The following is a 27,951-nucleotide window of genomic DNA, read 5'->3' as shown; positions in this document are numbered from 1 at the left end:
AGTGAAGACGAAGTCCTCGCTGACCAGTGCTCCTCAGTTTCCCTGCCCCAGATATCCTTCCAGAGTTTGGTTTTGCATAACCAACAACACCCATGCCATGGTGGAGGCAGTAAGGTTAGCCTGCTCGGACGACACAGCTGGTAGGCAGTAGAGCTGAGAGTCCTGGCCTTTGGCTCCATTTCTCATTTTCCTTCTACCAACCCATACCATTCAATAAGAAGCTCTGTGTCCTCTCTGGATGAGACAGGACAAGAATTTCAAAAGAGTCTAAAACAAACCCCAGCTCCCAACAGCAAAAACTAGCTCACATGAGCAGGCAGAGCCTCACTTAGCTAATGTCCTCAGAGACACCATCCACTGCTTTCTCTTGCTATCTATACTTTAAAAGCATGTCTCTCCAACTCCTTGTTGCCTTTGAGAAGCTGAGATTTGTGGCCTGGGCCTAAGTTATGGATTACTGAGCTCCCAGCAACCTAGGCTTGGGCCTGAGGGCTGCAGGAAGAGCCAGGAAAGACTTGGAGAATCCACAAAGCCCCCAGGACTCACTCAGAAACTTGGACTGCTGGCATGTCCGCAGAATACTGTCTCCTGAGAGCAGGCATTGCACCCTGGAGTGGAGGGAAGGCGTGGCTAGCTTCTTCAGAACAAGGTCTCAGGCCTGACTGATGCTTTGTGTCCCTGGGACTGCCATCACTCTACCTTTCTAGATAAGAGAGTCCTAGATCCCAGAAGAAGGCAAATAACTCCTCTTTCCCTCTAGGTTTGGGGATACCCCCAGGCTGGGCTTCATGGAGAAATCTTTCCTGATTACTAACATGAATCCCAGAGCAGCCTCCGCCTCTCCCTGGACAGGATGAGAGGCCAACTGTAACCAGACCTAACTGGCCATCATGGGGAAACTGATCAGGATGGGGATACAGGAGAGGCGGTTACTACGACCAAAGAGGCTTCATTGGAGTCGTCTTCTTTTCCTCCTGGGAATGTTGATCATTGGCTCTACTTATCAGCACCTGAGGAGACCCCAGAATCCCCCCTCAATGTGGACAAAGGTCTCCTCCCAGCAGCCTATTAAACTGGCCATCAGGGACCTCCCCAACGATGAGATGGCAGTGGCAGGCAGTGACCCTCCAGAGGCTAGCTCTGAAGTGGAGGATGGGATGCTAGCAGCCCAAGACACAGTGGTCATGGATGAAGCAGCACCTAGCATAGCAATGGAGGACACCCCCAATCCACCCAGAACAACCAAGATCCCTCCAGCATCACTAAAGAACAGTTATAGCCCTACATCAGCTGGCACAAGAAGGCAAAAAGAAAACATCCCGCCCACACCTAGCGGAGCACCAAGTCACTTCATCTCAACTCCAGGCAGACAGAGGGTAAAAAGCTATATCCCCAAACCCAGGGGAGAAAGGAAGAACTCCAGCCCAACTCACGCCAGGGAAAAAGGAAGGACGCATACCCCATCCCCAGCAGGTGAGCCCCGTACCATCAGCCCTACAGCAACTGAGAGAGACAGTGAAACCATGGCACCCTATAGGCTGTTAGAGCCCAGATTTGAGAGAACAGCAGGAGAAACCACAGCAGCTTCTCTCGAGAGAATGGTTCTGAACACCCCGACTTTCTTAACACGAGAAGTAGAAACAAACCTCATGACTTCTTCAAGTTTGGTGGGAAAGAACACCCCAGTAAGTCTTAGACGAGGGGAAAGAAACATCTCTACCACTCCCCAGGGAGCAGTCCCACAGCACAGCCCTGCCACCTCTGAGGAGCAAATGACAGTAAACACCAGGATAGGTAGCATCCCAGCCACCATCGAAGGGTCTACTGCTGCCCGGAGAATTAGCAATCCCTTGTCCAGAACCAGTGCACCAGCCATTAGGATTGCCTCGGCCACCAACAGGGAAAAGAGACCTTCCACAGCACCCAGCACCCTCGTAACTCCCAAAGGCGAGGCAACCATGAGCACACAGGTCCACCGCTGTGTGGTTGTGGAGTCAGCCCCAGCTGTTCCCATGACCCCATCTCCAGGCGTGACAAGCATCCTGTTCCCAGAGACACCTAGTTCTGGTCCCTCGGCTTTGCCACCCGGCTGGCCAAATCTCCACCCCAAGGCGGAGTATCCCCCAGACCTGTTCAGTGTGGAAGATCGACGACAGGGCTGGGTGGTCCTACACATCTTCGGCATGATGTATGTGTTCGTGGCCTTGGCCATCGTGTGCGACGAGTACTTTGTCCCAGCCTTGGGAGTCATCACACACAAGCTGCAGATCTCCGAGGATGTGGCAGGGGCCACATTCATGGCTGCCGGAGGCTCCGCCCCGGAGCTCTTCACCTCTCTCATTGGTGTCTTTATCTCCCACAGCAATGTGGGTATTGGTACCATCGTGGGCTCTGCTGTGTTCAACATCCTTTTTGTTATCGGCACCTGTGCCCTCTTCTCCCGGGAGATCCTCAACCTCACCTGGTGGCCCCTGTTCCGAGATGTCTCCTTCTACATCCTTGACTTGTCTATGCTCATTGTCTTCTTCCTGGATAGTTTCATTGCCTGGTGGGAGAGCCTGATGCTGCTGCTGGCCTATGCTCTCTATGTGTTCACCATGAAGTGGAACAAGCAGATTGAGCTCTGGGTGAAAGAGCAGCTTAGCAGGAGGCCAGTAGCCAAAGTCATGGCCCTGGGAGACCTCAGCAAGGTAAGGTAGTCCAGTTCCAGCTTTCCCAGGCCTCTTTGATGTGAAAGGGGAGAAGGAGGCTAAGGACTAAAGAAAGAGCGGAGAGCAAGACTGCAAGAGGCAGCTGCTCCCTTTTCCTGGCTGTTCATCTCCAGCCTGCCATCAGAACCTGTGACCATGGCTCTACCCCAACCATACTATACAGGTCATGGTTATGATTCGTATTCTTCAGGAAAGAAACTGAAGCTGGAGGAGAAGTTAAAGCATGCATTCAGGGTCACACGGCAAGCAGGCAGTGGAATCATGATTTGAATCCAGCTCAGACTGATAGGTGTCTGGAAATGCCATTTGAGCCGGCTTTGGAGGAAGAAGAGAGAGATATCGGGGTGGGTGGGAAAAATGCAAATCTCTTCCGAGTACAGGGAGTTCAGGGTTTAGGCAGCCCATTATTTTCAAGTATGTTTGTTCACAGGCTGGACTTGGAAAGAGTGTGGCTTAGGTGGAGTCTGGGGAGGGAAGGGGATTTTCCAATTTAATATTGGAGATGAGGGGAGCCCCACTCACTAGATGACAAGCCAGCCCCCAGGCAGAGCCTTCAGTATGTACTGGAGACCTGATATCAGACATGCCAATGCTGGGACTTCTCTGTACCCTGCCCCAGGTGGGCGGTGTGTGTGTGTGTGTGCTTTCCTGCTTAAATTCATTGGATGGTTCAGTGACTTGAAAGATGACATTATATTGAGGAGGTGACCTCTGAAAGCAAATCCCAAAGAGGGACCCCCTATCTTTCCTGTTCCTGGAGGGTGAGTTTGGGTAAAGGTTGGCTCATAGCTTTTAGTGGGAGCAGAATCTTTCGTGCAAAGAGCATAGGATTTAGCTACTTAATCCCTAGCATTGATGAGTGGACAGGACGTCTACCAACCTCTGCAACAGGAGGCAAGGGATTAATTACACTACTTCCTTTAGAATTTTTGAAGTAACACAGTGTTTTGGTCAGAGCATGGACCCAAAAGCCAGGACCCCCGAGTTCTAATCTGATGCTGCTTTTCAATTAATGGTAGGACCTGAGCAGGTCTCTTCTTGACCCTTTCCTAGTCTCTAGGGTAAATGAAAGAATCCACTTTATTACCAAAAGGTTCTGTCTAACTCTGACTTCTATGATAATGTCTGAGTCCAGATGAGTCCAGTTCTGACAAGCCCCAGCACAGTGGTCATTCCTCCATTAGTCATTTACACAGGGCACAGACAGGGGGAAGGTCCCGCCCTGGGTCACAGTGCCGGCTGGGTTAGAACTACCATCTGACTCCCTAATCACTGCTGTTTCCTGTCAGGCTGCTCCTCTAGGAAGCCACAGGCTTAGAGAGAGGGTGACTCCTTGCTGCATATTTCAAGCTGAGGAAGCAGGAACCTCTGTGGACAGGCCTCCTTATGGAGTCCTGGCTTCTCTGAGAAAATCCCTGTGTGTATCAGGGCAACAGTGTTCAAACCCCCTCTGACCTGCCTCCTGGTTCTTTGTAATGATTCTGCTTTCCTTAAAACTCAACACACTGTGAAATTACTGCTGCATCTGAGCAAGGCCATCAAAGCAAAGCTTGCTAAGTGAGTGATGAAAAACCTGTAATTTTAATAGAGAATTTGTCCAACTTAATTGTCCAGGGCCAACAGTAGCAGCTTTCTTGCCAAGCAGTGAGCAGGGGCTGATTGCAACTGTGTTCTTACTCTGTGTTGAAACTAATTCAGAAGGATTTTTAATTGACAGTATTATTAATGAAATGTTGAATTATTAACTATACTTGAAGGTAAATCCTATAGTACTTAACATATGAATGCATTGGACTTGCCATGAATAATGTCCATGTAAGAATAAGTACAAATGTTGGGCAGTGGTGGTGCACACCTTTAATCCCAGCACTCAGGAGGCAGAGGCAGGCAGATTTCTGAGTTTGAGGCCAGCCTGGTCTACAAAGCGAGTTCCAGGAAAGCCAGAGCTCTACAGAGAAATCCTGTCTCAAAAAAAAAACAAAAAAACAAACAAACAAACAAAAAAAAACAAAAAGAAAAAAGAAAGAAAGAAGGAAAAAAAGAATAAGTATAAAAAACTCAAAACTATAGCTGTTGAAAAATGATTTAGAGTTCCATTCTGGGGTGACTTTTAGCTACAGAGAGATCAAACCACCTTCTTTTGTGTCTGAATTTAACTGGCTATGAGATGATCAGAGGGACTAAGTTATACTATATCTCACCGTCAGTGAGAGGACAAGCCGCTACGTTGATCCATAAAGCAGTTCTGTGCAAACTCAGTCTTTGGTGTAGCAAACCATACTTGTTTTCAATCTTTGTGGCTTAATGTGAGCCTGTGCCTGCCCTGCAAAGTGTTTCTCCTTACCGATGAAACCATGAAAGCAACCTCCTCTTCTCCTTTCTCTCCCTTTCCTCCCTCTCACTGGAGAGTGGCTCTCCTGGGTCAATGGGTCCCTTTAGTTAAACATTGTTGGAGAAGATAGGGTTCAGAGAAACTGGGCCTTCTCCATCAGCCATGGCTCTGAAATTGAGAAGTCCAGGGAGAAATGCTCAGAACATAATGCGACATAAAATGATCGCCCAGCTCAGAAACATGGCCGCACCTATCGGGTGAAAGTTCAGGCCCTCCGGTGGGAGAACACCCGCACATAGCCATGTGGCCACCCCTACTCACTACGGAGTTATTTACTTCCTAGCTACTGGGATGCCATAGAGCTGTGAAAGAGAGGTGTGGAATAGCTTGCTGAGCGGAGGGTTTTTATTGCCCGGCTTTAGCAGAGTCTGCTGATGCCTGGGCTGTCTTACCCCATTCACAGCAACATGATTTGTGGCTCCCACACAGGATTCTCTTCCTTGATGTTAACTGTATCCCTCACACGGCCTTTCATCCAGATACTTAATTAATAAACAGTGTGCATGGTTCCTTGGCTTGCCCATGGATCAGGAGATAGTTAGCAGGACACCTGAGTTAAAACCCAAATATACTGATTCACCATCATCACTAACTATCACCGACTAGCTGTGTGTCTTTGGCCAGGTTAAGTGCCCACTCTGACACTGTCTCCTCATATGTAAGATGGGATAGGGATAACAGTCTAGTTTTGTAGAATTTAATAAGAAATTGTTGCAGGGTGGTAGTGCACAACTTTAATCCCAGCACTAGGGAAACAGAGGCAGGTGGATCTATGAATTCAAGGCCAGCAGTCTGGTCTATAGATTGTGAGTTCCAGGACAGTCAGGGTTACACAAAGAAACTCTGTCTCAAAAAAGAAAGAGAAAGGGAGAAGGGGGAGGGGGAAGGAGCGAGAGGGACTGTAAAGGCACAGGTATGTGGAATGGCCCCTCATTAGCATGGACTCCCTTCCTGACTCCTCCCTTTCGCTGAAGTCCCGGAACTGGCCCTGAAGAGACTGAACCAAATACACATAGAATAAGACTCTGGTCTCAGACTTTGGGACACACTCAGCTTTCCCACCCAGTGGCAATGCTGAAGCAGATGTGCAGAGGAAGGGGAAGGAGCTGGTGTCTTTTTTCTCGCCTGTGTTTCTCTCCTTGCCGGGTCAGGGCTTCATCACACTAGCTCTGCTCCGCGGCTCCCAGCATGCCTTGGTATCAGGCAATAAAAACTCGCTGCTCTGCAAGCTATACCGTACCTCTCTTTCACAGTTCCATGGCATCCCCATAGCTAGGAAGTAAATAGATCTACAGTGAGTAGGGGCGGCCGCATGGTAATGTGCCTGTAGGGGCCTGAACTTTCAAGACAAGTGACAGGTGCGGCCAGGTTTCTGAGCTGGGAGATCTTTTATGTCGCATTCTGTTCTGAGCACATAGAATCAGAGAGAAGTTTCTTGGGACCTGTGATTCTAATAAAATATATTTAAGACTATTTCCAGAAAAAATGATTTAGTATTGATCATATATATATATATACACACACACACACACACACACACACACACACACACATATATATATATATATATATATATATATATCTTTAGTTTTTTTTTTACATCTTTACATCTATTTAGTGTGTATTACATGTTTCCTTGTGCCACAGTACATATGTGGGGATCATGTGGGTCCTAGTGGATGAATCTCAGGTCATGAGACCTGCCCCTCTGAGCCATCTCAGCAGCCTATGGACAGTATTTTAGTCTCTTCTGACACTTAGCGCAGCACTGTCAGGTTCACATCTACTGCTGTAAGGTGCCTTTTATGATCCCCAGTACGGCAATGGTAAATGTCTGCATGGCTGTCAACAGTCTCATTTATCTCTCTTTGAAACTTTACGTTGGGTGTTGAAGTACTTTATGTGTTGTTTCTGGACTCAGATTACAAATTTCTGGACTTCTTTAGCCATTTTGTACTCACAGAGAGCCAACATTCTACGGAGAACTTATTGGCACCCAAGGGTGACAGACCCTTTACTGCTTAGCCAGAAAGGACCAGCCACGGTCGGAAGAGCAGCCCTATGGAGTGCCAATAGCAAAAGGGGTGTAAGGATATGAGTTCTTACAGAAACCCATTCTACACTCCACCTCAGGACGCCCACCAAAGAATCCCTCAGGATGTGAGACTCTGAGGAAAAGCCTGGCACTTGGTCCTGAACATGCCATGGCCTATTTTGTCCCCAGCAGAAATCTTCTTCTTCAACCTGCAAGACACACCCAGGCAAAGCAGGTGTGTCTGCAGAGGATGGATGGCCTTCCTATCTCTTGTCAGGGTTGATAATTGTCCTGGAGGGTCATATCAGTGGCCTGTATAGCCAGCAGCTTGCTGTAGAATGGGAAGCCTATAGATAGAAAGCAGCCATCTTGGTCCTTCCTGCCTCTGTGGCTGTGGGTCCCATTCATGTTAGGTTCCAGAGATGCTACTGTGCTCTGAGAGAGTTCATCTTGGTTGGGCTGAGGGATGTCCTTCAACTGTTTAACTAGTCCTTGATGTCCTTCTAATTGTCAGAATAAGATAGACGGAATCTCTCTCTCTCTCTCTCTCTCTCTCTCTCTCTCTCTCTCTCTCTTTCTCTCTCTCTCTCTCTCTCTCTCACACACACACACACACACACACACACACACACACACACACACATTGTTGCAGCTCACGCTGGCTTCCAACACTGGTCCCAGTGAATCCTCAGTCTTCGAATCATTTTCCACTGCAGCTCAGTGGTAGAGTGCTTGCCTGGTGCACACCTTTCCTCGGATAACTGGATGAAGTTTCTAGAGTTCCCCAAACAGGCAGTGCCAGCAGATGACACAAGAAACAAGTATTGATAGCACAGCACAAACATCCACACAAGCCTACTCCAACTGCTTGTTGTTTCCACAGATATGTGTGTGCCTGAAGAGGTGTTTCAGGCATCCATACAACACATGTATGGAACATGATGGGATTAAATATCAAAGTAATATTCGTGGTGCTCTACGAAGAACAGCATGCATTCTAGATGCTCTGCCACCTGAACTAATTAGAGAATAAACCCAACAAGCAACTGCTTAGTGAGGGGGCATAGAAGTGAGAGTGGTAGTTAATAAGGGGATTTTTAGAGTGTGAGGAGTTACTGTGAGGGAAGTGCACAAGGATAGGGTAGTGAGAGGACCCTCCCTGAGGGGAACAGGGGAGGCTAAAGAGTGAGCTTCAGGTTAGAACTGGGCAAGCATTCCTGCAGGAAGGAAGAACATTCTCAAAGGCCCAGGACTGGAGGGACCTGGCACATCAGTGCCGTTAGTGGTCAAGGCAGGGAGACTGGTACAGGGCATCACTGTGGAGGATAGGGCGCCTAGGAACTGGATACTGAGTTTGGAGTTGATTTGAGGCACAGGAAGAGATGATCAGAGTCCTGTTCCAGAGGTCATCCCCAAACTGTTGTATAGAGAATGAATTAGAGGTGCACAGTAATGGAAAAAGGAGTAGCAACAAGTCTGACTAGGAGCTGTTTGGAGCACCCAGCCGTCCAGCTGCGTATGTGTGTTTGCACATGCATGCACACATATGCACACCATAGTCCCATTTTTATCCCCAAGGGATGCATATCATGATCCCTACTGGACAGATCTAAAATTTATATCATTTACTTTATAGATATTTTCTTTGGCATAGCTAAAATTTATGTACTATTATGTTTGTGCTTTCAAGCTCTTACTAAATAAGATAAGGGTTGTTTGAGTGCAAGCACTGAGGATGGCCTGATAACGAAGATAACTACTAAGTGACTGGTGGGTGGGTAGCAAATATACTGTGGACACACTGAACACAGATGGTTCATGTCTCTGGCAGGATTTTCGGGGACAGCCTGAGAGTGCATTAAGCTGCTCAGATCACCATACTATTTAGAAGTTACAACTTGCTTGTTTCTGGAACTTTCCATCAACTAGGTCTGGACCCCAATTGAATGTAGGATACTGAAATCAAGGCAAGTGAACCTGCATCCCACATGCACATAGGCACACACATGCATGCGCACAGTTGTCTGTGGAGATGTTCTGAAGATGTTATTGTCTGAACTTGGCAATAAGGACGGAGGGTGGGAGAAGTCTAGGATGGTGCTGAGCTTTTTTTGCATAAGCAGAGAATGATCCAGCCACAAAGAAAGAGAATCCTGGAGTGGAAATGAAAATCATTTCAGGAAACTCAGGAACTCTGCTTGGGAGTGGTGGGCCTGGGGTCTTCTGTGACTGCCAAGGAGGCGATTGCACAGAGGAGCCTGAAGATGGGGCATCAGGTCTGGATGTGAAGTGTGAATTTGTGGGTCGATAACAAATGTCATAGTCAAGGGAGGTCCAAAGAACTGAGATGAGAGAGAAAGAGCAGGGCCTGTCTTATACTCGCAGCCTGTCAGGTCTGTGATACGGTGACAAATCAAACACACTTCTGGCTCTCCTGGAGCTCAGCTTAATGGAGAAACTGGAGCTGGTCCAGCCTTTGTGGTACCTGATACTTATTAAGAAGGAGAATATAAAACCACTTCTACAAAATTAGGCAGTAAAGGGAGAGAGGCCCTGCAACCTAACCCTCATCAGCTACACAGTAACATGTTCTCCTTGGCGGGGAAGATGGAGGAGTCAAAGCCAATAGTTACAGCATCCTGTAGAAATGTTTAGGCACGTGTTCAGGGACTTCAGAGGGTCAGGGAAGTCTGGTAGAACAGGATACAGGAGGCTGTCCTGAAGGAGTGTGGTCTTGCCATCCTGTGCTGAGGTAGGACCAGAGGAACGGGGCCATTTGTGAGGAATCAGACTGCAGCTGTGCCGTACAGGGCGTGGCCCCTGGCATCAGCAGCTGAACACTTGAAATGAGTGCAGAAGAGGAAGTGTGAGATGCCCACCCAGCACTCGGCATCCCAAAAAGAATGCAAAACAGTTCAACTTCTTCACGTCCATTGCGTCGCAGGGGCACACCTAGAGGACTGCAGAGATAGGTCAGTGGTAGATCACACTCGTCTGATACGTTTGACCTATGAGTTTGATCCCTGGCACAATAACAACAACAAAGTTTAGCTGGATGGTGGCGGTGGCACACACCTTTAATTCCAGCACTCAGGAGACAGACAGACAGATCTTCATGGGTTCAAGGCCAGCCTGGTCTACAGAGTGAACTTCAGAACAGCCAGGGCTATCTCAAAATAAAAAGTAGGTTATGGGAATGCGTCCCAGGCTGGGTGGGACGGCACATGTGCTTTATCCCAGCATTTGGGAGGCAGAGGCAGGCAGATCTCTGTGTGTTCCAGGCCAGTCAGTGCTGCATAGTGAAAGCCTCTCAAAATGCAGAACAAAACTAAGTCGAACAAAAGAGAACCCAGTGCTGCACTGTGGATGAGCAGGGGTCCTCTCTCTTGGGGACAGTGGCATTCTAGAACATACAGGAGGGACACTGTGTGACTGATGAGCTTGAAAGTCACTGTGGCTGAGGGGTGGAGAATAAACCTGGAGGCAGGAGAGTGGAGGCCCAACTGAGCAGCCTGGGCCCAGCCTGGGCTGACTCACTGGTATGTGCTGTAAGGCAGACAGAGGAATATGCTCACAGCCACTCCTAATTCCAGTTCTAGGGGTCCAACACCCTTTCTGACTTTCTTGAGCACAAGGCATCCACATGATACAGATACACACACGAAGGCAAAAACACTCTTTCACATTAAACAAACCGTTGTTTTTTGTTTTTTGTTTTTTGTTTTTTTGTTTTTTTTTTTTGTTTTTTTTATAAAGGTTGACATAAAAGCCTGTTGATCTGAGTTTGATTCCTGGAACTCACAAAAAAGTGGAAAGAGAATCAACTCTGCAAAGTTGTCTTCAGACTTACACACACACACTCGCACATGCACAGACACACACACACACACACACACTCAAGCTCCTACACAAAGCAACAATAATAAACAAAATATAGTCATTTTTAAAAAGGAAATGGCTGAGAGCTGCATAAGTGTGTGACTCAGTATTCAAGGCGAGGAGGGGCTAAACAGCAAGATCATGCACCCCTCCCCCACCCCACAAAGGGCTTCAAGGCTAGAAGTGCATACTGAGACTGCCCATGAGCACACAGTTAGTTATTTTAGCTTGAATAAATCTGAGCACCAGAAACCCATTAGGGATGTGCACTGTAGAGCGAAGATCAGTCTCTTGGCTCTCTGTGGACAGAGCAAACCATTCAGAAGTGTAGCCTGCCCCCACTTGTCTGCCTCCAACAGACTCGATAGGAGAAAGCAGAGGTGGACACGCAGTGATCAGTGAGGTGGGTGGGGCAGTGGCAGCTAGGGCTGCCGGCCACCACCTCCTTCTCGATAACCTCTCAAGTGTGTCCTGCAAGCACTAGAGGAGCTTATTGAAGCACACAGCTCCCCTTCACGTTCAGCTTGGTCATTTCATCTCTGTGGCACTCACCTAGACGGCCATTCTCCAACAGTGAGTACCAGCCACTCAAGACTTCCCTACCCTTCAAAAGTCGTCACTTTGTCCACTGCAGGAAGCCTTCCTGAGCACCTCACATAGCAGCACCATGTATGCCTCTTTTATTGTGACCCAGGTTCTCCTTTGCTTGCATCTGTGTGACAGATAGGTCTCAACTCCTTTCTGAATGCAAACTCCATATCCTCAATATCTTTTCTCCTCCTAGCCACCAACACAGCCCCTTCTCTAGCACAGTGCATGTGCTCACTATACGAGTGGAGTGACAGGACTGGACAGGAGGGTGGCCTGTGGTCAGGTGGTATTTTCAGAGCTGAACAGAGAAGGACGCTGTTCTGCTCATGAGTGGGTCTTAGTGGCCAATGAGGGAAGCAGAGGGAATGTAAAGATAGTTACTAAGGCAACTGTGTCTAAAGATAGTGTCACAGGCCACCTGGGATTGTCTGTGAACCCTCCTTACCTTTGTTGAGAGCTACAGGTCAGGAGACCAGAGATGACTACATCAAAAGATCACTGCATGGTAAAGCAAACAAACAGACAGACAGACAGACAGGCAGACAGACACACGGACAGACAATGTAGAATCTAGGGGATGGTGGTTTAGTTCTGCAAAGCACTCCGTAAAGGGGGCTGAGGTAGGAGGATCCCCACAAAGGCCAGCCTGGACTGTATAGTGAGTTCTAGGCTAACCTGGGCTACATGGTACACCCATCTCTAAAAATAAATAGAAGACTGGACTCTAGTTGAGTAGCCAAGTCATATATCACCCAGATGGCATTTCAAGGTTACAAATGCAAAGAAAGTGAGTCTGGTGGGCTTCAAGTTTCTTCAGACTTGACCTCACTCCTCAGCAGTCCGTCCCACGGCTCCCCTAGAACACAAGCACTGAGCTGATCCCACAGCAAGACTTTTGAATCGCAAGATGTGCTAATGCTGTTCAACTTTCAAGGGGAAAATGGGGTTGAGGGTGGGGTGTGACTTAAAGGGTCATGGAGAAAGCTTTATACAAGAAGCCACCCTGGTTTTCTGAGCAGGAACAAATGATATGAACAGAGAGGGCATCTTTGGTAGAGGGAAAGGGCATGAACAGGGCAAAGGAGTAAGAATTGATGAAGTGAATCTATCGTCCACTCAGTAAATATACCTCATCTTTATCATGTCTGTTCACATGCAAAGAAATTGGGGGAAATGCTATGGCAGAAAAGAATAGGCACCTATAAGAGGAGGCTGGAGAGATTAAGAGGTTAAGAGCACAGGCTGCTCTTCCAGAGGTCCTGAGTTCAATTCCCAGTAACCTCGTGGTGACTCAACCATCTGTGATGGGATCTAGTGGCCTCTTCTGCTGTGCAGGTATATACGTAGGCAGAACACTGTATACATAATAAATAAATTTAAAGAGATGAACCGAGGATGGTGATATTTAAATGGAGACCTGAAGTAAAAGGAGAGAGGAGCCAAAGCAGGGCAAATAGGAGGAGAGGGAGGAGGGGGGGCTGGGATCTGCTTTCCAGGCAGGTGACACATTTGAGACAAAAGGTGGTGGACATGTTGAGATATTTTCTGAGGACAGATTAGATCCTGGGGTGTTTTGGGTTGCAGTAGCAGCTTTCCTAAAGAGAAGAACAGGAAGGACAGGTAGAGATGAAAAGGCAGGGTCTCTCCGTGACATCTTGTGACTCATCTCTTGACCTCTGTTCCCCTCTGCAGCCCAGTGAGGATGCCGTCGAGGAAAACGAGCAACAGGACAGCAAGAAACTGAAGGTGGGTGATGTGTGAAGCTTGCCCAGCGGAGGCAATGCAGCATCCTGGTTTGAGCAGGGATATTGCAGGGTCTCAGCATATGTCTGAACACCAGGTTGCTGCGGTCCTGATGCTGTGCAACCTGGTCAACTCAGGGAGACCTGGGAGGCTCCTGGGAAACACGAGGGTGACCGGGGAAGGAGCAGGCTGTGTGGTGAGGGCCTCTAGGCTCCACACAGTGCTAGTTTGGGAACTAAATTCTTAACGTCTGTCCCAGACAATCAGATTCTATAAGACGCGATTTGGACTAGAGAAACTCAAGTTCTAATCTCTAATCTCAATGTTGATTGATAGAGTTTCTATTACTGATGGCTTCAGCATATCCAGAGCTAAGGAACTAGGGGGCAGGGCCTAAGGTTTCTGAAAGACTGGCTTAAGGCACCGTGTGGAAGGAGTTATAGGAACTTTGAAAGGAGGCAGGAGTGGGAGTAGGGGTGGGGGGTGTGGGCTGGGGGGCTGAAACCTCCTATATCCGTTGTAATAGCCACAGCCACTAGGTGGCAGAAGAGTTCAACTGGAGCGAGGTAGGGAAGGAGAAAAGGGAAATCTTAGAGTATTTCAGTGTGCCGCTATAAATAGGTGTGTGTCCTATCTGTGTGCAGTACAGGTGTGCCTACTTTGGTGCCCTTGAAGGTTTCTCAGGGTGTAAAGTTAAAGTGGGCTCGCAATCAGTAGACCTGGATTGCTAGTTTGACTCCCTGCTTGACCTCGGCTGTATCACCTTCCTTTGCGTGTCCTTTTCTGTAGATGGGGATCCTAGTGTTGCTTATCTCTGGGAGAGGAACAGCAACCACGCACAGCCAGGCTCGCTGTGCGGACCTTAAAGGGCTGTGTATGGCACGGAAGCCTGTCTGTGTGGAAGTGGATGAGTGTGTGTGTATTAGAAAGGCTGCTTGCTGGGAGGTGCAAACCTTTCCATCACATGGCACCAACCGATCCCGGTGGAGGTTGTGGGACTCACGTAAGGCGCAGAAGGAGCTTGTCCCAAAGGACGAGAGAGAGAGAGAGAGAGAGAGAGAGAGAGAGAGAGAGAGAGAGAGAGAGAGAGATGGAAGCGAAGGAAGCAGGGGCTCAGGGCTAAAGACGCCCTCTCTCTGGTCTCTGTGGGAAGGAGGCAGGTTGGAGGGGAGGCTCTCCTGCAGCCCCTCCCCTGACCCGGGCAGGGACCCACTGAGGTCTGTCCGGCTCTCCCCTTGCTCAGCTCCCGTCTGTGCTGACCCGAGGGAGTAGCTCGGCCTCGCTGCACAACAGTATCATCCGCAGCACCATCTACCACCTCATGCTCCACAGCCTGGACCCCCTGGGGGAAGGTAAGCAAGAACTACTCGCACCTGCCTGTCTTCCCGTGCCATGCCTCCCCTCCCACTAACAGAGAGAATTTGGAACTTGCAAATGCTAGTGACCGTGGGCTGAGATGAGAGGACAGTTATCCGAGAAGAGAATGAGTAGGGAAAGCTAGATGCCTGGAAGACAGGGAATATGTAAGGCCTGGTCTCATCCAGACAGAGCTATGTGGAATATGGCGGCTGGGGTCCTTAAGTAATACTCTTAATGTTTCTCTGCCTCAATGTCTCTGTCTGTATAATGAAGGGCTTTATCTACAGCCAGGCCACAAATACCATGGCCTATTTAGATCTGTGTTGGGACAGATTTAGTGTCCCATAGGGATGCTTCAGGGGACACCTCCACAACTCTCTGGCATCTCTCTTTGCTTTGTATTCAGCTCTGGAGTCCTAGAAAGTTTGCTCTCCCCACTCCCACCCCCACCCCCACCCCTCTGCTTCAGCCAGGAGTCCTAAAGGACACCCCAGGATATGTCACATCCACTTCTGGGGGTGGAGGAGCAGTGCACAGGGTAAATGCAGTGTCTAAGGTGCTGAAGTTGAACTTGACATAATAGCAGCAATGGAGAGTCCCATACCTCACAAGTCTTTCCGCTTGATTCTCCAGAGTGCTACCCCACATGTCTCTTACCACCCTACTGCCTGCCTCTCAGGAAGTCTCTGGCTCCCTTTAGTCCCACCTTTTCTGGGTCTCTGGTGCAGAACTGAGCTCAAGTAGGAGGTCCACTCAGAAAAAGATAATGTAGGGCCAAGCCAGGGCATGGAGTTAGGCAGGAGAGCCTCAATAGATCATGCAAGAATGAGTCTCAGGAAGACCCCTGGCGCCATGGCCCCTGGCACATTCTAGGACCTCAGAATTTCATGAGGCCCTGACCTACCCCTTCAGACACATTATGGGACATTATGTGCTTAAAAGCATATTGTACTAGAAAAAGCAGTGTCAAAGGTAAGTCAGTGAGAGTTCTCTTAGAAATTCTTCAAGGTGAGCCTGGGTGACATGGCAACCAGCCCCAAATGAACAGTACCTCTAAAGAATAAGCAGATGGGGGCAGCCTCAGGCGCTGAAGGCTGGAATGGACCTGTCCTGGCTCTCTAGGTCATGCCTAGTCATTCCCAGCAGAACCACTGACTCTAGCCAATTCCTGAAAACAAAGAACTTCTCCTGCATGGACTGTGGGGCTCCCAGACCCGGCCACCGATGTGATCAGGCTGCCAGCTGGCCTGCTTGTCCTAACAGGATTATGTGATGCTCGGGCCAGGCCGAGGTCAGAGGAGATTGGCACTAAGGAGATGATCCAGCCATGCTGGGTGGGGACAGGGCACTTGAGGGAACAGTGCCAGGGAAGCTGGTGACCGGTTTCCCAGCCAAGACCTGTTATATGGACTGTGGGTGCGGTAAGCCATGGGCCAGTGAATGACTGCAGGTGTGTCCTGGTATGCAGCTGGAGTCTGATCATTTGCCAGTGCTTCTGCCTAGCGGGGCTAGGTCCTCCCAGGTCCCTTTGTTCCCAAGCCACCCCAGATGTCTCCCAGGCAGATTCCAGGTGGCTAGCCATCCAGATGTTTCTGCCTTTCCCCAGTGGAACTCCCCAGATCCAGCTCTCTCCACGAGAGATGATCCCTGTCCTCTGAACTCTCACCTCCCCGGCCAGGGTGGTGTTTTCCTCTCTTGACTCCCATGTTTACCTTGTGTTCTCAGTCAGATGTGTGGGAGAGAGCAGCAGTGGAGGGGACATCTGGCAGTGACCTGGGAAATGAGAGGCCAGGGAAAGTGATGTGAGTCCCTCCAGCCAATCAGATGTGCCAGGGCCAGGGTGGGGAGCCCAGCCTGCCTTTCTTTGATTATGGCGGTCCTCTGTTAAGCAGGATGCTACAGCTATTGATTAGTGCTTAGAGGGCTCTGGGCATTCTGGATCTAGGTGACAGAGTTGTTCTGAAGTTTTAAATGCTCCAGGAAGACCAGCTAGGTGCCAGAACACCTTGTGGGACCAGAGGGGGCCATAGCAGCGAGCCTGTACATGAATTTACTGCCAAGGCAGCGGCAGCAGCTGAATAACTCAGAGGTTTAGGGCACAGGTAGCAAGGAGGAAATGTCAGGGCTGTTTTTCTCTTTTCTGACCATCCTGGAGCCACGCAGAGCCTTCATTCCATGCAGCTTCCCAGACTGTATCTTCTCAGCATCCTTGCAGTCTGCCTGACTCCCTCCCCCATTAGATGATCTTCAGGGTCTCTTCCGACTCAAACTCACCTAGATCTAGAACACTGGGCATTTTCTCCATAGAACTCTCTCTTAGTGGGTAGCTGCTAGTCACTATCGCTATCAGTCCACCACCATCACTGTTACAGCCAAAAAGCAACCCAGTGACTTTTTTCTAAGGGCTTTTTAAAATTCAGTCCTGCATAAATCCACCAACCATCTACAACTACAACCCTGGAAGGCTTTTACAGGTGAAGTGTCTGAGGGATGGAGGGGCTGAGGAAGCAGCCAGCTGGGCCATCACTACAGCGCTAAGAGCCACACCCAGGTCCTCAGGCTCCAGCATGTGTGCCTGATGGTGAGGTTGAAGCACTGCTCGGGTCAAGCATCCCTGTCTCCTGCATCCTCAGGTCAGGGCTCTGGGTGCTTCATGGTGTTGCCATTTGCAGGGGACACACAGGCTTTCCAAGTAACCCAGTGTCCGTGGACAGAGCTAGCTTGCATTTAGAATAGGGACCACGTGGCCATTACCTCATGTGTCCATTTGTACCGTTGCTCTGCCTGCCCTTCCCCACTCTCATGCCAGCTAACAGGGGAACCGCCTAAATTCCCACTTCTCAGTCCATCTCTTCCTTCTCTACCTCAGTGTTACTCATGGGAAGTCTTTTGCACGTTGCCTGGTACATAGTCATGGAGGGATAGAGGGGCCCTCTATATTATTTTTCTTGCCTGGAAATCAGGGCAGTTCTTCTATGCTTGTCACTCTAGAGGTCTCCAGTAAAATCTATTCCAATAAAATGTGACCCCACTTGGAATCTGTGTGTCTGGGACCCCAAGGATATGGCCAAAGCTTGATCCCTCCCTGCTTTCTGCAAGATAGGAAAGGTTCAGGGGCAGCAGACCCCTGGAGCAGCTTGCACAGAATATGCTGTTCTGACTTCTAGTAGTTTGTGAAGAATAAGCTAAAAGGGACCTTACCACTCATCTAGTCCAAGATGGCAAAAATGGTCCTTTGCCATCAGACCTCCTCTTCCTGGCCATCACACTCATCATTGACTGATCCTGGCAGGGACTCTCCTACTGAATTTGGGTCAGAGGTCTCAAATGAGCCATTGCTTGAAATCATAAAGGAAGTGCATCCTGCAGGCTGGTCCCAAACCAGCCATATGTTTATCAGAGAGGAAATAGGGGGAGCAACTTGCCCAAGGTCATCGCCAGTTAGTGATGGCACAAGGACTCAGCCAAGTGGAATAGGCCTGGTGAGATCAGCTGCAGACACCACAGTCCTAGGCCAGCCTTCCCGGCCCTATCAGCTTCAGGCAGTTCAGGATCCTGACTGAAAGGTATGCCCAGCAGCCCCAGCGGCCCCAGATAAGATGTCTTCCTTTCTCCTTCACAGCCCGCCCCTCCAAGGACAAGCAGGAGAGCTTGAATCAGGAAGCCAGAGTTCTCTCCCAGACCAAAGCAGAAAGCAGCCCAGATGGTGAGAGGATGGCCATACTGGCCACTGGCCAGGTTTCTCCTGCCACTGCCCCTGTTCCTGTCATAGCCAGTGCAGAGCAGACACTGAGGCACACGTCAGTCAGTGTCCCTGAGGCTTTTTCTTCAGTGATTTTTCTGTGACAGGCTCCCAGTAGCTTCCTCCTGGTTCTCCTCAGATGAGGCAGGCAGGGGAAGACCAAGGGAGCACCCAGTTCCCATATCCTATTTTCTAAACCGCATCCCAAGTGAGACTCTATTTCTTCTACACAAGGACATTGTTGCTAGTGACTGGTTTGACATGAGCAGGCTTACTGAGGGCAGGTGACCTGGAGCCCAGTGACAGAAGCCTAGCAGGCAGGACAGCATTGGCTCGTGGTCTCTGCCCACCAGGCTTCCCTGGCTCACTCAGGAATCCATAGAGAGTCGTTCTTTCTATTCCATAGCCAAGGAGACCAAAGTTCAGAGAGATGAAGTGAATTGCCCAAAACCACACAGCCAAGAGCTCGTTAGCCTATAGCTAATCTGAACATTTCATATTTTCCAAGGGCCTCTACTCCACCATTCTGATCCATAGTCAGTTTGCCTTTGACCTTAGTGGGACCCTTTTCAAAGGACCAGCCCTCCCTGCTCCATTAACCCAAGTAGTTCCAGCATCCCAGCCACAATTCCAGGAAATGCCTGAGAATACAAGGACAATGCTTCCCAGATGTCCTCGCATCCCTCGCGAATTCAGGGGACAGGGCAAGCTCAATTCCCAGCTCCCGAAAGCCTCCTGAGCCCTTCACAAATGCCCTGTAGCCTCTCCTTCTCCTGCCTGTCTCTGCAGCTGCTCCCAGAACCTGCTCAGTTCTCACCTAGCTCTCACCTAACCCATGTTTGTCCTTTAAGAGGATGAGCCAGCCGAGCTCCCTGCGGTCACGGTCACTCCAGCCCCTGCTCCAGACGCCAAGGGAGATCAGGAGGACGATCCAGGCTGCCAGGTAGGCTCTCAGCCTCTGCACAGCTGGAGGAATTTCAGAGGCCAAAGAAGGACTTTCTGGCCAAAATAATTCCTGAAATAATAAGGCCCGAAATCCTGTTTATCCCTGTGGGATGAACCATGCCCCTTCTCTAAAGTCATTTGGAAAAAAAGAAAAAAAAAGCACACACTTTCCAGACCCAGACCCAGACAGCTCATGGCAACACCCAGCATGAGATAATACATATCTCAGAGTGTGTATGCTCAGCCACATGCTATAAAGAACACAAGGAATTGCTAGTGTGTCAGCTAAGCAACCAGAGACTGAGTCCAGACTGTCCCAGACCACCAGTGGCTTAAGCGCAGGAAGAGTGCTGCTGGACAGGAGATCCTTCATTGCTATTGCATCCTTATCCGTACCTGTATCCATAGCTTGCTAAGACTCGGCACCGCTTTGCCTTGACAGCATCTTCTTCCAGCACTCTCTGGCCAAGCTTATTTTATTTTATTTATTTTTATTTTTTTCTAACGATTTATATATTTATTATATATAAGTACACTGTAGCTGTCCTCAGATACTCCAGAAGAGGGCATCAGATTTCATTATGGATGGTTGTGAGCCACCATATGGTTGCTGGGATTTGAACTCAGGACCTTCGGAAGAGCAGTCAGTGCTCTTAACCACTAAGCCAACCCACCAGCCCCCTCCCCCAGCTTATTTTATATCCGTGTTTTTCTACTATGGGTCTTGCTCACATGGTTCCCTCTCCCTAGAGCCCCTCTCTCTCCATCCCTAGATAGCCTTGTGTGGCCTGGAATGGGTAAAAAGCTCCCTTGTCTACAAGGCTTCCCCGAAGCCCCAGAATCCAGATGTTTCTGGGACTTTGCACCTGACATGGGGCTTCCACAGCTGCTTCCTGTTTTCCGAGCCCCACCTAGTTCCCCTACTAGGGAAGGTTCCTGAAGTCAGCATCCAAGTCTGAGCTATGCCAGCCTCCACCCCAAAGGGAAACATCCTGCCTAGCACATGATGCATTCAATACAGGTCGAGTGAATGGCAATAGATGTTAAGTCAGCAAGTTCTGGCCTTGCTCTTCCTATTCAGCGCCCAGAGGCACACTCTTCTACCATGCGCAGTCCAGCAGTCTTGGGGGCTCTGTCTCTCAGGTGGTGTCTTCTGGTGTGTGAGCACCAAGCAGGCCTGTCATGGCCAACTCGTGCGAAAAGGAACGAGTATATGCAGAAGCATCTGGAGCCTCAGCCCAGGAGATAAAGCTGAGCCTCAGAAGGAGCAGGGTAGAGGCCCAAGAAGGCTCAGAGAATAACGCTTTCCTTCTTCATCTGATCCTCGACTCTGGTTACATATTAGGAGAATATGGGAAAACTTTAAAAAGTTGTTCCCTGCCTACCCACTGAGTCAGCATCCCCAGGGCAGGTCCTCCAGCATCCCGGCTTAAGACATTTCCAAGTAGGCTGGGCATGATGGATCGTGCATTTAATCCCAGCACCCAGGAGGCAAACACAGGCATATCTCTGTGAGTTCAAGGCCACCCTGGTCTACACAACAAGTTTCACGTCTGACAGGGCTGCACAGAGGGACCCTATCTCAAAAAAACTAAAGAAAAACTTGCTCAAGGGATTAGACTATCGTGTTACAGGTCGTTTCAGATCTGGGACCATTAGAATCAGTGGCTCTCAGTGTGTAGGACAACGAGGATGTGAGCTACAGACGACCTCTTCCATCTCAGAGGTTCTAAGTCAGCTGATAAAGCCAGAAATCTGCATTTCTAATAAGATCCCAAAATAACAAGTTTGGAAGCCAGAGGCTTCTTCAGACTTGGGATGTTAGTTTTGTGGTCAAAAGGTCGAGAACTGAACAACAGATGTTCAAATCCCAATGCCATCACATATAAATTGTTGACCACGGGCAATTTCCTCTACCCTAGTTTCTCCACTAGTAAGATGGGTACAATTCTATGTATTGATGGGTCCACGAAATACAGCAAATACTGCTATTGTTGTTGTTGTTGTGAAGTCATTTACAATTGTGTCTGACACAAGAATGTGTGACAAACAGGTATATGTGTCATCATCTTATACTTACAATATAAGAGTTTGAGAGTTCAGTAGACTTATTTAGCAAGGTGTTGTGTCTGGCAAAGCATCAGGCCATATTAGGCAATGTGGAAGCCTGGCACCTAGGACAAGGGAGGAGATAGTCTTGTTTCAGTGTGTAGGTTCTGTGTTCAGTTTTGGATGCTTCACTCAAGGTATGGCTAATTATAACAAGTTCTTCTAGCTGTGGCAGCCTCTGTGCCAGAGCATTCAGGAAGCTGGAAGACCCAGCAATCTTTAGCTCGCAGAGCAGTTATCCTGTGGACAAGTACTTAGGCATGCCGTATATATCTCCGCAGCGTAAACAATGCGGTGTGTGTGTGTGTGGGTGCTTTGATACAGATATTGACTTCAAACTTGTTAAAGGTGCTGTTAATGGTGGGGATGTTGCTGTAGATGGTGAGTTTTCCAGCCTTGGAAGTAACCAAATAAAAGCTGGATGACTATGGGGCAGGCATGCCATGATGGGAAGTTTGTTGGGCCAGTTTTCTCCTCTGGATATTTAGCTGTACAGATGCTCTCTGACAGCAACAAAATAAAAACAGGGAGCAAGTGGGATGAAAAATCAGGCAGAGCTGCTGCCGGCCATTAATCTGCTGTCTTTGGATTGTAGGACGATGTGGACGAGGCTGAACGCAGAGGAGAAATGACAGGTGAAGAGGGTGAAAAGGAAACCATGGAGGAAGGAAAAAAAGATGAACAAGAAGGGGAAACTGAGGCAGAAAGGAAAGAAGATGAGCAAGAAGAAGAAACTGAGGCAGAAGGAAAAGAAGATGAACAAGAAGGGGAAACTGAGGCAGAAGGCAAAAAAGATGAACAAGAAGGGGAAACTGAGGCAGAAGGCAAAGAGGAACAAAAAGGGAAAACTGAGGCAGAAGGAAAAGAAGATGAACAAGAAGGGGAAACTGAGGCAGAAGGCAATGAGGAACAAGAAGGGGAAACTGAGGCAGAAAGCAAAGAAGTTGAACAAGAAAGGGAAACTGAGGCAGAAGGCAAAGATAAGCATGAAGGGCAAGGTGAAACCCAAGCAGATGACACTGAGGTGGAAGATGGTGAGGGTGAAACAGAAGCCAATGCTGAAGATCAATGTGAGGCCACCCAAGGTGAGAAGGGTGCAGACGGTGGAGGGGGAAGTGATGGAGGGGACAGCGAGGAAGAGGAGGATGAAGAGGAGGAAGATGAGGAAGAGGAGGAAGAGGAGGAAGAGGAGGAAGATGAGGAGCCTCTGTCTCTGGAATGGCCTGACAGCAGGCAGAAGCAGGCCATCTACCTCTTCCTCCTGCCCATTGTGTTCCCACTGTGGCTGACAATTCCTGATGTACGGAGGCAGGTGAGAGCATCTAGCTGTGTATCATGCTACCCATCCTGAGAGAGGCTACGAGGTCTTTACGTAGAAGGCTGGGGAACCTAGCTGGATGGACATCACCATGCAGATGTGGGGTGGGACTGTAGCTCTGCAGGGGAGGATGCACCACACCTGAGTCAGGAGCTGGAGACCTCAGGTGTGCCCTATGCCTGCCACCATGAGCAGTGTGGAACAGTCCCTCTTGGATTCCAATCCCAGTATTCTGATTGTAGTTTGGGAATGATGGCCTTATACCCCATCCAGAGTTCACAGAGTCATCTGAAAACCCAGGTTGATAATTGCTATTTCTCTACAAATCATTCTCTCTGTAGGGAAATACAATCCACATAAAGTCCAGAGAGGAATGGGGCAGGGGTGGTGGTGGTGGTGGTGGTGCAAAAGCCAAATTCAAGCACTTAGCTGGGTGTGATTCCAGAGCAAGTCCGTAGCTCTCTCCAGCCTGGTCCTGCTGAATGCCTGGCTGACAAGCCAGGTTCCTGGACATCTCTTCTTACCGATTGGCTCCAGGGACTCCCTGGGGACAGGGCCACAGCTCTGTGCACACTGCTTGTCATCTTCCTCATGATCACTCATCCATTAGGCCTCGTCATGTTTTGGGGTTCCTTCAGAGAGGGGCCAAAGGCCAGTAGTCTCTGCAACTTATTTTTCTTCCCTTTGCAACCCCTACAGGAGTCCAGGAAGTTTTTTGTCATCACCTTCCTGGGATCCATCATCTGGATAGCCATGTTCTCATACCTCATGGTATGGTGGGCTCATCAGGTGAGTGGGCAGTAGCGCAGTCTTCCACTGCAGGTCCTAGTGTTGGCCATCTGAGATGTGTCTCCAGGATCCAGGACTATCAACATCCAGTGTGCCTGTGGTTCCCACGCTGTTTGTAAAGGCTTTTTAAAAGGAGGCTTTCATGCCATCAAATGCTTTCCGAGCATGGCTTTCCTGCCCTAACTGGTATTCAACTATATCATGGCACAGGAGACCCTTCACATCTGGATTCCAGTGGACCAGGCTGGCCTGATACTAAGGCTGGTGAAATCCCTTTCCTCACTGAGTCAGCTCGCTGGCATCATGCCAGTCTTCCTCTGCCTGAGGACCACGAGATTTCGTGTTCTGCCCAGAACAGAACTTGGCACACAACCATAACTTCTGGCTTTTCTCTAGGCTAAGCATATGGACAGTGTTGTCTGAACTTCTCTCTGCAGCCTGGCTTAGCTCCCAGTGCACAGCAGAGCTCACATGTCCAGGAAAGAAATGTTGACAGAGCACATTATTGTGGGGGAGGGGGCAGTTCTTTGGGCATGTGGAGTTGTTACAGTTGGGATGGCAGTGAAGGACACACCTGGTATCATTAGACTTTTAGTGCCCACAGTGAAGAGCTGTGTGGTTCCCTGTAGCCTAGGGCCGGGGCCTGGCTCTTTATCTCCCAACCCATCCCCATTCCTCTCCTGCAGAGGGCGTGTTCTGAGCCTTAGTGCTTTGATTATAAAGTAGTGTGTCACTGGTGCTGGGAACTCTGGTTTTTCACCTGGGGTTGCCATGGTTTCCACCTGGGGTTGCCATGGTTTCCACCTGGGGTTGCCATGGTTTCCACCTGGGGTTGCCATGGTTTCCACCTGGGGTTGCCATGGTTTCCACCTGGGGTTGCCATGGTTTCTTCTCATGACTGTTGCTGTTTTACCAGGTTGGTGAAACCATTGGGATTTCTGAAGAGATTATGGGTTTGACAATCCTAGCAGCAGGCACTTCAATTCCTGACCTCATCACCAGTGTGATTGTTGCCCGGAAAGGCCTGGGAGACATGGCTGTGTCAAGCTCAGTGGGCAGTAACATATTTGACATCACAGTGGGGTGAGTGGTAATGTTGCTTCCTAAGGCATATTCAGAATAACTAGAAACTGCATTCACATTAGTTGACTGGCTTTCTTCTTTACTCATTATAGATGCAACAAAAGGGCATTTGTATGGTTAGTTCTTATGAGGCAATGAAGCATCCTCCCTCCATTCACCACAGCCTTAAATTAGCTGACAGGATGTGAGGTCCGTTCATTCATTCTATTTCCCAATACAAGAGAATGCTGCCCTGTCAAGGCTAGAGCAGGGACTGGAAGGGTCACGCCACTCCTTTTCCTTTGTATGTGGGCTCCTGCTAGCTCAGAGGAACAAGAACTTTTATAGAAACAAGAACTAGCCCACCCTCCTGTTTAACCACTCCCTCCCTGCCATAGTCTTGCAGGCTGTCTGAGTACCTGGGCCAGTTGCATTACCTGGTCTTTTTTTTTTTTAAAAAAAACAAAAAAACCCAGAATGATCAAGGGTAGGATAAGGAGCCTGGTTTGGGATTAAACATTCCCTCCCCTCCTCCTCCTCCTCCTTTTAAAAAGATTTATTTAGTTATTTTATGTATGTGAGTACACTGTAGCTGTACAGATGGTTGTGAGCCTTCATGTGGTTGTAGGAATTGAATTTGTAGGACCTCTGCTTGCTCCAGTGGGCCTCGCTTGCTCAGTCTCTACTTGCTCTGACCCAAAGATTTATTTATTTGTTATTAATCATTATTATACATAAGAACACTGTAGCTGACTTCAGACACACCAAAAGAGGGCATCAGATCTCATTAATGATGGTTGTGAGCCACCATGTGGTGGGTGGGATTTGAACTCAGGACCTTCAGAAGAACAGTCAGTGCTCTTACCTGCTGAGCCATCTCACCAGCCCTACCTGGTCATGTCTTATATTTGGCTATTTTGCTTGGAATGTGTGTGTGTGTGTTAGGGAGGGGCAGTGAATGGTGTAGGTATCAGAAAGATTTGATCACTAACATAGGACTTAATCATAAAACCTGAGAAACTAGTTCCACATTGACTAGGGTTAGTCCTATGCATGTCGATAAGCATTTGTGGGTGGAGATGGGGGTGGGGGTGGAAGTGGGGGTATCAGACTCAGGGCACTTTTTTCATTGATTTTTGGGTGACTCAGTCTTCCTGGCTCAGACTAGACTCCCACTGAGGATGCTCTGCCTCAGTGCCTAGTGCTATGCTAGCATGCCCAGCTCAGAGCCCTTGTCTTATCCTAGGCTCTCTGTGACAGGCTTTGAGGCCTCTGCCAAGAACTTGTGTCTCTCTAACCTGCGTTTCCTCATCAGTGATTGGAGGTTAATGCTTTCTGCTTCACCCTGGGAGTGTGAAAACAAGAGCTCTGAATACCTTAAGACACTAACCACCCTCATCAAGCACCCAGGGGCATTACTAACCACCCTCATCAAGCACCCAGGGGCATTACAAACATGGCCACAGTTCGTGCTATTTTTCTTTTGCAGCTTGCCTGTTCCTTGGCTCCTCTTCTCCCTCATCAACGCGCTGCAGCCTGTTCCTGTCAGCAGCAACGGCCTGTTCTGTGCAATTGTCTTGCTGTTTCTCATGCTCCTGTTTGTGATCTTCTCAATCGCATCGTGTAAATGGAGAATGAACAAGATCCTGGGCTTCACGATGTTCCTTCTTTACTTTGTGTTCTTGGTAATCAGTGTGATGTTAGAAGATCGAATCATTTCCTGCCCTGTATCTGTCTGATTCAGCCACGGATGCTCAAGATGGACACAGAGCAGCAGACTATGCCAGAAGTTACTGTACCTCTTACCATACCAATCAAATAATAAACATGATCAGGAATGTGAGCTGGGCAGCGTAGACCCTCAGAGGTGACTGTCATTATGACTGAGGCTTCTCTCTGCAAACACTTGCAGCTTCAGGTAGATTAAGAATGTTACCTTGGAGGGGAGAGTTTTTATCACTCAGGCAAGCAGCTGTCATGCAGCCAGAGGGCTTCCTGTATGAGACCTGGGGTTATAGTTGGGATGGCAGAAATAAGACAAGTACCCTTGCTCACAATTCCCTCGTCACTCCTGAAGAGCCATGGTGCAGCATGCAGGGGTCAAAGGCTGTTCTCCTGAACACTGCCCTAAACACACACTGCTACACGCTATGTATTCCTCCTGGTGGAATTGTGAAGCCACATCAGGTTTGCTGTCATTGTGAGTTTCAGTTAATGAGTTTAAGAAGGGAAGGCTTGGGGGCAGGGGCAGGAATAAATTTATCATTCTACCCCAGAGTCCTGTGAAAACGCATGCCAATGCTTTTGTGTCAAAAGGAAGATAACAGCTTTTATTGTTGCATTTCTGAAAAATGGAATTAGAACAGAAAGCAGCCTAGGGAATGAAAGTCTGTAATTTGGCTTGAATTGGAGGCCAGGGTTTGAGAAGGAAAACCACTCTTGGGCTATGTAAACATATGCACTTGCTGGAAAACCCACATTCATTTGTCTCCATCAGTGGCCACTCCAAAGGATTATTCTGACACAGCTGCCCTGCTGCCCTTGCATTTTCTTGCCCAGGAGTGACAACTGTCAGTAAAGAGCCAAAGGGATGCATTTGCAGAGGGCCACATCTGGCGTATGCATGAAGAGATCTAGGGTTCAGTGCTAGGCTTATATGCCAACCTAGACTAGACTGTAAAGCAAGAAGGCTAGTCCTTTGAATAGTCTATCAGTGGGTCTTAAGAGAGTTTACTAAGGAGAATTTTCAAAACTGCTTAGCGCAATGACGACACAGCAAGAAATGAAAGAGTACTGCTCATTACGCAGACCAGGCTGGCCTTGGAGTCACACACCTACCTGCCTCTGCCTCCTGAGTGCCGGGATTAAAAGATGGCCACTACATCTGGCTGAGTAGGTATGTTTAAGGTCACAAAGGATACCTTAAGAAGTCATGGTTAAATATTTTCGATGATGTTTCATATGCTTGCATATTAACTACCTTTGGCCACTGCTTTTCCTAGAATCAAGCTGAGGAGAATGTTAGAAATATAATTTTCACGTCTTTGGCTTCAGCGCACAAGGAACATGAGCGTCTGCAGATTACGATGCAAATGATGTATGTCATAGACACCAGGAGTGATGTGGTAGCCTGTGAGAAAATAGTGGGGTGGGTGGGAAAGAGAAGCAATGGTCCATTCTGGTGTTGGAGGGTGGAGGTACTCAAGTATTCGTCTTTTAACATGGGCTGTACTTCTTCAAAATTCCCATTTTTTTTTGGAAGTAACTTTTATTAAA

At 48.7% G+C, this 27,951-nt stretch overlaps 1 protein-coding gene across 8 annotated transcripts; it reads left to right on the top strand.

Moving 5' to 3' along the window:
* The first annotated feature begins 890 nt into the window (after window positions 1-890).
* Window positions 891-26,414, top strand: Slc24a1 (solute carrier family 24 member 1). Of its 8 annotated transcripts, none has more exons than XM_085828271.1 (10): window positions 891-1,591; window positions 1,790-2,690; window positions 13,301-13,354; window positions 14,595-14,703; window positions 18,333-18,416; window positions 19,304-19,395; window positions 22,102-22,818; window positions 23,524-23,613; window positions 24,530-24,696; window positions 26,165-26,414. In XM_085828271.1, the coding sequence occupies exons 1-10, from the start codon at window positions 891-893 to the stop codon at window positions 26,412-26,414; spliced, it is 3,165 nt and encodes a 1,054-aa protein (XP_085684397.1). The 8 variants fall into 8 exon arrangements, with proteins under 8 accessions (XP_085684397.1, XP_021028817.1, XP_085684396.1 ...); XM_021173158.1 differs by having other exon boundaries at window positions 891-2,690; window positions 22,102-22,150; window positions 22,349-22,818; XM_085828270.1 differs by having other exon boundaries at window positions 891-2,690; window positions 22,102-22,150; window positions 22,253-22,818.
* The last annotated feature ends 1,537 nt before the right edge of the window (window positions 26,415-27,951 follow it).

Source organism: Mus caroli, unplaced genomic scaffold (assembly GCF_978045245.1).
Source record: "Mus caroli unplaced genomic scaffold, Mus_caroli_1 scaffold_11, whole genome shotgun sequence".
Taxonomy (NCBI): Eukaryota; Metazoa; Chordata; class Mammalia; order Rodentia; family Muridae; genus Mus; species Mus caroli.
Note: the sequence above shows the minus strand (reverse complement) of the source record. Positions and strands in the feature narration are given on the sequence as shown.

What these genes read in the sequence shown, in the direction of transcription:
- Slc24a1 (XM_029482054.1), top strand. Translation starts at nt 891, where the DNA reads ATGGGGAAACTGATCAGGATGGGGATACAGGAGAGGCGGTTACTACGA. An exon ending in TTCCTGATGTACGGAGGCAG is followed by an intron (nt 22,819 to 23,523) that starts GTGAGAGCATCT and finishes CAACCCCTACAG; the next exon opens with GAGTCCAGGAAGTTTTTTGT. An exon ending in ATATTTGACATCACAGTGGG is followed by an intron (nt 24,697 to 26,164) that starts GTGAGTGGTAAT and finishes TTTCTTTTGCAG; the next exon opens with CTTGCCTGTTCCTTGGCTCC.